The 9,225-nt window shown below is 49.3% G+C and overlaps 1 protein-coding gene across 1 annotated transcript; it reads left to right on the forward strand.

Moving 5' to 3' along the window:
* Window positions 1–2,601: 2,601 nt before the first annotated feature.
* LOC127671882 (chymotrypsinogen B) lies at window positions 2,602–7,998 on the forward strand. The gene is made up of 7 exons (XM_052166969.1): window positions 2,602–2,717; window positions 5,116–5,219; window positions 5,307–5,386; window positions 5,465–5,543; window positions 5,781–5,961; window positions 7,303–7,436; window positions 7,779–7,998. Exons 1-7 carry the CDS (start codon window positions 2,666–2,668, stop codon window positions 7,938–7,940), a joined length of 792 nt encoding a protein of 263 aa, XP_052022929.1. The 5' UTR covers window positions 2,602–2,665; the 3' UTR covers window positions 7,941–7,998.
* The last annotated feature ends 1,227 nt before the right edge of the window (window positions 7,999–9,225 follow it).

Genomic DNA, 9,225 nt, shown 5'->3' on the forward strand with positions numbered 1-9,225 from the left:
GACTACCCTTGTCCTTGAGTCTGGCATGAGTAGCTCTCACAGAAGCCAGACAGTCAGTAATTTAAAGCTGCTTTTGTCTTCTGTTCTGGAAAAATTCCCTAGGTATATAAAGTCCAAATGGGGGCCACCTGCTTCGACAGGCTGTTGAGAGAAGTATAGCATTTGCTAGATTGCAGTAAGTCACTCTGGCCTGGAGCTGAAGTGTGGATTCCTCCCATCAAAGTGGATAAGGGTCACACCCCTGGGCAGCTGCATAGATGCTACCATGGAGAAAGAGCTATAGCAGCAGCAGCACCTGGGAGAGCTGGAGGCCCAGGGTCTGCAGGACCCTCCCAGGGTGACCTGACTGTTGCTTTAGCTGCTGGAGAGCTGAACATCCTGGAGGAACATCTGCTCACCCTGAATCTGTGAGTTAAAGACTGAAGCAACTTCAAATGAGCAGCTTTGCCTCAGCAGGCCAAGGGACGCGGTCTTGTGACTCAGACTCAACTCTGCTACCATCTTGCAGCCTTGATGACGAGAGGGCCTCAGGGCCTTAGATGCAGTCTCCTTTACAGTTCCTGCCTGATTTCTTTCCTTTCAACATTGTTTTTCACACATGATCTCCAACCCAGGCTAGATACAAACTTGCTATATAGTTTAGGCTAGCCTCTAAATATTTTATTTTTATTTCTCTCTCTGTCTCTGTCTGTCTGTCTGTCTGTCTGTCTCTCTCCCTGTATGTGTGTGTATGTATGTGTGTGTGTGTGTGTATGTGTGTGTGTGTCTGAGTGTGTCTGTGGCTGTGTCCAAGAATGTGCACTTACATGTGTACTCAGAAGGCGATCCCCTAGATTAGAGCTTCAGGTGTTGCAAGCCATGGGACAAAAGTGCTGGGAATAAAACTCTGGTCCTCTGGGAGAAGATCAAGTGCTCCCTAACTTCTGAGCCATTGCTCCAGTCTCTTACATAATAGTTGAAAAGACAGAGCTGAGCCTGAGGATAGTCCCTAAGCTACCCTCAACCTGCAGGTCTCTGTATCCTCAGTGCTGGGATCATAGGCACACAGAGTTAGGTGTCACTATACCTGCCCCATTGGCTTTCTGTCACCTATCTGGACTGCAAGGCCTGTGTAGCACCCTCTCCATCAGCTACAGTCCTGCCACTGAGATCCTCAGCGTCTCCCTCCTGTCTCTGCTTCACAGTCTCCCCGAGTTAGTGTGCCCTCTTGTCCCTGTCTTTTCTGTCCACACAGCCAGAGGCAGCATTTGCTCAGGAGCCTCAGCCTGCAACAGTGCCTGGCCACAGGACAGAGAGACTTCCGTGCATCCTGTTGAGAATGTTCATCTGTACTTCCTGCCAGTGTATCCCTCACACCGGTCTCAGCCCCCACAATCTGTGGCAAAATATAGAGCTTCTTCATTTTGCAGAAGCAAAGCTGTGGGCCAGTGAAATGGCTCGGTGGGAAAAGGAGCTTGCCACCAAGCTTGACTCCTACACGCTGTCCTTTGTCCTCCACATGTGCACCACCCATGGGTGTGTGCAAACCCCCATAAGTTAGTGCAATTATTAAAAATGCATGTTGGTCTTTTGCCTGCATGTCTGTCTATGCCTCATGTGCATGCACTACCCAAAGAGACAGAAAGGGGGAGTTGGATTCCCTTGAACTAGGGGTTCAGACTGAGTGGCCATGTGGGTGCTTGGACTCAAACCTGGGTCCTCTGGAAAAGCAACCAGTGTTCTCAGTCCCTGAACCATTACTCCAGAATGGTAAATAAATCTTTCTGAAAAGAAACTAAAACTTTATACAAAACAAAGATTGTATCTCTCTCTCCTTGTCCTTCTTGTCTTCTTTTGAGACAAGCTCTCATGTAGCCTAGGCTAGCCTAGAACTTACTATGTAGCTAAGAGTGTCCTTGAACTTCTGATTCTCCTGTCTCCATGACTGGAATGCTTAGATTACACTATACACCAGCACTTCTGGTGTGTGAGGTGCTGGGAGCTGAACCCAGGGCTTCATGTGTAGTGGGCAGGCGCTCCGCTGACCACAGCAGCCCTCACGGGGGTTACTGCCCTGTTGTCTACACTCATTCTTGCTTCTCCTCTCCATACCTAGACTGTTTGGTGGGACTGGAGACGGGGTGATCCTCCGATGGTCCTGACTAGCCATGTAACCCTTTGTTTTAAATGAGTGAAATGCATTCTTGGTCATGGGCCATCAACTCACTTGGAGGCCCTCCAGCCACCATCTTCTTTGAATCTATCCTGGGGCTGCCTCCAGTTAAGAGCTGGGAAGCCTTTCTGTGCCATCGGGATGAGCACCGAGTCTCCTAGCCCACCTCCCAGAAAGTCTGCATGAGCAGGGCTCTGCAGTGCACATGCTCCTGCTCCAGAAGGACTCTTGCCCACAGTGCCTTGGGGGTGCTGGGCACTACCAATGCTCACGGGCACTGTTAATCGGGGCAGCTGCCCTTTTCCCATGGGTTGAGCAACTCGGGCTAAGAGCCAAGCAAGACTGTGATAAGGATCCTGGTCCCCACCTCCATCCAAGGTCTCTGGGTAACAGGGAGGAAGCTCTTGGACCTTACTGGTTGGATAGGGTCATGGGGATTGGGCAGGGCTTGGGGACCCTAGGGGACATAAAAGCACCTCAGAGTCGGCAATCCTCACTTCTTCAACAAGCACCATGGCATTCCTTTGGCTTGTGTCCTGCTTTGCCCTTGTGGGGGCCACCTTCGGTAAGTGCTGGGGTTCAGCTGGCCAAGCCAGGCACCATCAGATGGGGAGATGGCAGAGGGGGTTTATCACAAAATAGCTGATACCCAACCCATCCTGTTTGAATCTCATCTAAGGACCAGTAACCCTGAAGCCTCAGGGAAGACAGGAGTCCTTCTAGGACATTCTTAGCTTAAGCCCTGCTTCAGGAGCAAAAGACCCGCCTGGGTCCAGCTGCGGTGTGTAGATCCAGATATGGCTGAGGTTAGGGTGCTATGGAGGCCCAGCAGGAGCTGGCTGGCAGATGCTCAGTGTTTCGTTTTCTTTCTGTTGTTTGTTTTTGTTTTCTTATTGTTTGTGACAGGATCTCACTCTGTAGCCCAGGTTAGCCCAGAGTTTACTATGTAGCCCAGGCAAGTTCAGACTTAGAGCAATCCTCTTGCCTAGGCCTCCTAAGTGCTTAGGTTAAAGAATCATGTTTCCACATCCAGCTCACTATTTTGCTTTCCATTTATAAAAGGAGGAAAAACGAAAGTGGGGGGGGGGCGGGATTAGATAGACGCTAGAGCTAGTCTACAGTCCTAGCACTTGGGAAACAGATATTCCTAAGAGATACAGTGTCTCTTTTAGTCCGTCCTGATCCTCCTACCTCCACCTCTCATAGGCTAGGATTACAGACATGTGTCCCCCACCGTCAATTTCAGAGGTGCCCCCCCCCAGCCCTGCTATTTTTGTTTGTTTGTTGGTTGTTTTTTTTTTTTGGATTTGTTTTTTTCGAGACAGGGTTTCTCTGTATAGCCCTGGCTATCCTGGAACTCACTCTGTAGACCAGGCTGGCCTCGAACTCAGAAATCCGCCTGCCTCTGCCTCCCAGAGTGCTGGGATTACAGGCGTGCGCCACCACAGCCAGGCCATTGTTTTTGTTTTTTTTAATTGCTGTTGCTTATCTTTTCCTGAAACGCGGTCTTACTAGGAGGCTCTGCCTGCCAACTCCTGGGCTCAAGCTATTCTCCATCTTCTGCTTTCAGAGCTGCTGTGATTACAGGCATTTGCTACTTACTTACTAATCCAGCCTGGGATACTTTGTTAAGAATCATAACCAAGATTCAGCTCGGCTCCCTCCCTGGTCCTGTTCTGAGTCATTTCTCTTCAGGCTTACACGAATTCCCTACATATTTATAAACCCATCCCCAAAGAGCCTTAAAATTACATAAATAGTAGTTGACTCTGTCAGTTTTACAGTATGCTCTTTTCCCACTCAGAATGTGGTAGATCCAACCATGTCGCCATGGAGACCCGGCTCTCTCACTTATATACACTCCACTGTGAGAATGCATCACTCTCATTTCCCTTTTTTTTTTTTTTTTTTTTTTGGCTAGCCTAAAAATAGATGGTTGTGACTTTGTGGGGGTATTTCAGTCATCAATGGAGAATCTTGTACATGTCTTAGTCTCTGTGCTCTAGAGAGACAGGGGCTGGCCACTTGAGCGGGTCAGAACACTCCAGAAGTGGAGAGGCTGGTCAAAGGGGCCACAGCGTCCACTGTACAACCAAACTGTGAGCATCTGCCAGCCACCATAGCAAGCGTGTCGCCTGCATGCTGAAGACGCCTGACCACTCCCTCCGCTTGTCTCCCTCTTCTGTGATATGTTCTTTCATGGAATAGAATCAAAGTCCTCTTTTTCTTCCTCTTTTCTTTCTTCCTTTTTTAAGACATTGAGACAGGGTCTCACTTTGCAGCCCTTTCTGGACTGGAGCTCTTATGTAAATCTGGCTGGCCTTAAACTCAGAGATCTCAATTCCTGTCTGCTGAGTGTTGAGATTAAAGAACTCACTCTGTAGACCAGGCTGGCCTCAAACACAGAAATCCACCTGCCTCTTACAGGTGTTATTGGCATGGGCCACCACCGCCCTGCAAGTCTAATTTTTTTTAAATTAAGGAACAAAGCCCTGCGGTAGTGATATCCCCCCTTTTAATCCCAGCACTTGGGAGGTAGAGGCAGGGGATCTCTGAGTTTGAAGCCAGCCTGATCTCCAGATTAAGCTCCACGACATCCAGGACTACAAAAGGAAAATCCTCTTTAGGAAAAAAGTGTGAGGGGAGAGGGAACCAAATTTCACAGGATTATAGATATTGAAACAGGCAGGCACAACAGAAATGTCTGGAGTTTGAGTAAGACAGCATGATGGTCCAACTTGTTTTCTGTCCCTTCTCCTGGATGGAGACAGCTCTCCCTCTCTCTCTTCATCCCTGGGAGGTTAACTGGGGTCAGAAGGGTCAGAACTCCCTCTATGTGAGGGACCCATGAGCCAAGAGGTTTAGGGGTTCCAGATGTTTCCAGAGGGGGTGGCAGGGTCTCAGTGGGGTCCTGGGTTGGCTCAGGAGTTCTATCTACAACATTATTACTACTATCTCCCCAGGCTGTGGGGTTCCTGCTATCCATCCGGTGCTGACCGGTCTGTCCAGGATCGTCAACGGAGAGGATGCTGTTCCTGGCTCCTGGCCCTGGCAGGTGTCCCTGCAGGTGAGAGGAGGATTCTGGGAGCATGAGTGCCTGTAGTGACGTGCTGCCAAGGTGGGAGCCACTGACCTTACTTTTCCCCCTCCCCAGGACAGCACTGGCTTCCATTTCTGCGGGGGCTCCCTCATCAGCGAAGACTGGGTGGTCACTGCTGCCCACTGCGGGGTCAAGTGAGTCCCAGGCTATTTGTGGATGGGGAAAGGATCAGACCTATTCTTCATCTTCACCCCATGTGTCTCATTTCCTAGGACATCCGATGTGGTGGTGGCTGGAGAGTTTGATCAGGGCTCCAATGCAGAGAATGTCCAGGTCCTAAAGATCGCCAAGGTACACAGGCTGCTGGGTGCATGAGGGGCTCTGCCCACAAGCTGGGCGAGCATGCCCAGGAAGGAGAAGCCCTTGGCTCCTTAAAGGGCAGGAGCACAGTGGAGCTGGGGCCCGTCTCAGAATTCTCTTTCTCCATCTGTTCAGATGGAGTCAAAAGGGAAGGAGCTTGTCCCCTGGAATAAGGCAGAGCACAGGTCTCCCTTCCCCAAGTCTTACCTGAGCTTCTCATCCCCACAGGTTTTTAAGAACTCCAAGTTCAATATGTTCACTGTTAGTAATGACATCACCCTGCTGAAGCTGGCCACTCCTGCCCAGTTCTCTGAGACTGTGTCTGCCGTGTGTCTGCCCAGTGCTGATGATGACTTCCCTGCTGGAACACGGTGTGTCACCACTGGCTGGGGCAAGACCAAATACAATGGTGAGTGTGGCCTGGCTGGGGCTGGGGCTGGTCATGGGTCACAGCTCTTACAGCTGTGTCCCATCTGTCTGTCTGTCTGCCTGCCTGCCTGCCTGCCTGCCTGTCTTCCTTCTTTCTTTTTGAGTGAAATTAATTTATTTTATTTTGTTTATATGAGCACACTGTCGCTGTCTTTAGACACACCAGAGAGGGCATCAGATTCCATCACAGATGGTTGTGAGCCACCATGTGGTTGCTGGGAATTTAACTCAGAACCTCTGGAAAAGTAGTCAGTGCTCTTAACTGCAGAGCCGCCATCTCTCCAGCCCTTCCTTCCTTCCTTCCTTCCTTCCTTCCTTCCTTCCTTCCTTCCTTCCTTCCTTCCTTCTTTCCTTTCTTCCTTCCTTCCTTCCTTCTTTTCTTTCTTTCTTTCTTCCTTCCTTTCTTTCTTTCTTTCTTTCTTTCTTTCTTTCTTTCTTTTTATCTCTCTGTCTCTCCCTTCCTTCCTTTCTTTCTTCCTTCCTTCCTTCCTTTCTTTCATTCTTTCATTCTTTCTTTCTACCTTCCTTTCTTTCCTTCCTTCCTCTCTGTATTTTGGTTTAAATTTCAATGATAAAAGATGTTTCCATTTCTTTTTTTTTTATGGTTTTTTTGGATTTGGTTTTTTTCGAAACAGGGTTTCTCTGTATAGCCCTGGCTGTCCTGGAACTCACTTTGTAGATCAGGCTGGCCTCGAACTCAGAAATCCGCCTGCCTCTGCCTCCCAGAGTGCTGGGATTACAGGCGTGCGCCACCACCGCCCGGCGATCTTTTCATTTCTTAATTCGAATTATTAAAGGTGGTTCTGGTGCTACACTAATCCCCAGCACTTGGGAGGCAAAGGCAGGCAGAGCCTGTGAGTTCCAGGCCAGCCAGAGCTACATAAGACACTGTCTGAAAAAATTATTAATTCATAATCTATAAAATTAACAGTTATTATGTGTCAGTTAAGACTTAATATTTAAGATTCATCCAACACACACACACACACACACACACACACACACACACACACACACACAAGGGTTGCTGATAAGATGAGGCCTGAAGGAAACCCTCGGCACAGCAGGAGGGATTGAGTCTCTCTGAGCCTGTGCCCAATTGTACATCCCATCAGGGGTCTCTTAAGACTTCAGTAGGGTGGGACCCCTGCTCTCTTGAAAGAAAATCTTACACATCCATTACACATGGCCAAAAAGTCCAGGCTTTTTTTGAGGTGGAACCTAATAGCAGCTCTCCCTGCAGATGCCTGAAAGGACCCCTGGTGGTATCCAGTAGGCTGGTAGGCCTAGGGACCTGACTCTATTCCCTCTATCCCTGCAGCCCTCAAGACCCCCGACAAGCTGCAGCAGGCATCCCTGCCCATTGTGTCCACTGATGAGTGCAAGGAGTACTGGGGTTCCAAGATCACCAATACGATGATCTGCGCAGGCGCCAGTGGCGTCTCTTCCTGCATGGTATAGCCTCCCATCACTGACCCACTCACAGACCTGCCTAACCTGATTAGGCTAGCGGAGAGCCCAGGGCCCAGGAAAGGATGGGCTGAGGCTAATAGACACCCCTAGAGGCACCTCTGCCCAGACTGGTGCTGTACTGCCCATACCGACCCCACTCTTGCCCTGTGAGCTGTATGTGTGTCCTACAGAGGGAAGATAGGGGTGTGGGTCCCCTCCAGAAGTACAAGAGCACAGCTCAGGTGTCAGTGACCCCCAAGGAACTGCCCTACACTTTGCCTAGCACCCCACCAGGTCCAGGTACCCTTGTCAGGTTTGAAGACGGTCCTTTACCTTTCTCTGCAGGGCGACTCTGGTGGCCCCCTGGTCTGTCAGAAGGATGGAGTCTGGACTCTGGCAGGCATTGTGTCCTGGGGCAGTGGTTTCTGCTCCACTTCCACTCCTGCTGTGTATTCCCGAGTGACAGCGCTCATGCCCTGGGTTCAGCAGATCTTGGAAGCCAACTGAGTTCACCATTCTTTCCTCCCCCTCTGTGCATCTACAATAAAATCATCTAATTAAATCATTCATTCTCTCTTTGTCTTTGTGGTCCAGAGACTGGAATGATTCCTGTCATCTAGTAAGGGAACAGGTTACTGGCCCCTCTCTCTAAGCTACATATAACCAGATAGCCCTTCTTTCTGCCTCCCCCTTCTTAGAACCCGCCCTAGGTCAGAACCCCAGCTATTTCTATTGGATCCACCTAGACCTACAGCATTCTCTGGAAGGCAGTAGTCCTTGGCCAAACTCTATCATCCCCAGCCCTGAAGGGTCAGTCATCTAATGGTGGTGAACCTCGTGCTGGAGACGCTCTTCTCTGCCTTTAGGTTCCCGCTGCCCATATCCTATCAGCATCCTTCCTCCTTCAAAATGTATCCCTCCCTGCCTTTGCTCCAGCTTCATGTGAATTCCTCATCCCAGCTCTGGATGTTAAATCACCACCCTGTTAGCGTCCAGATTCTCACCTCTCCCTGTGTGCAGTATTCTCTGCCCTTGTGGAGTTCAGAGGCCAGATTACCTCCATGGTTCAATCTCTCTGTCCAGTTGCAGATGCAATGTCGCCCCCTTGTGTCAGGGCTGGTCCTGTGAGGGTACCTGACCTCAGTAGTGATACTCAATGCCACTTAGGCAGAATGACAAAGTCTCATCTCAGTCTTTTCATTTCTTTCTTGTGTAGTCTTCAGTCGAGTGCCCCCCTCCCAGCGGTCTGCCAATGTTACTGCTCACACAGATTGCACTGGGTAATTGATTACTCCTTTACCAGTTACATTGTTTTCTTTACCGATTACAAAACATTATCAACTTCATTTTGTGTGCACGTGCACACATGGGAGGGCATGTGGAGGCCATAAGGCAGTTTGCTGGAGCTGGTTCTCTTCTGCCTAGTGGATCCTGGGAATTGACCTCCGGTCATCAGGCTTGGTAGGAAGTGTCTGACTGGGCTATCTCGTTTTTCTATCTATCTATCTATCTATCTATCTATCTATCTATCTATCTATGTATGTATGTATCATCCAATATACTGATTAAACTGTCTCACCGTTAAATCTCCATATCTTCTGTCCTTTGCCAGATGGCTTGCTTTCTATCTACCTGCCTGTATTGGGAGTCGAACATAAGGCCTACCTGCAGGTAAGCCTTTGTTTTGTTTTTGTGGGTGGTGGTTTTTTGTTTTTTTTTGTTTTATTATTATTTTTTTTTTTAGGACCCATTCTCTCTTGCTGTGTAGTTCCCCCTGGCTGGGAATTCACTG

Source organism: Apodemus sylvaticus, chromosome 21, assembly GCF_947179515.1.
Source record: "Apodemus sylvaticus chromosome 21, mApoSyl1.1, whole genome shotgun sequence".
In the NCBI taxonomy this organism is placed as follows: Eukaryota; Metazoa; Chordata; class Mammalia; order Rodentia; family Muridae; genus Apodemus; species Apodemus sylvaticus.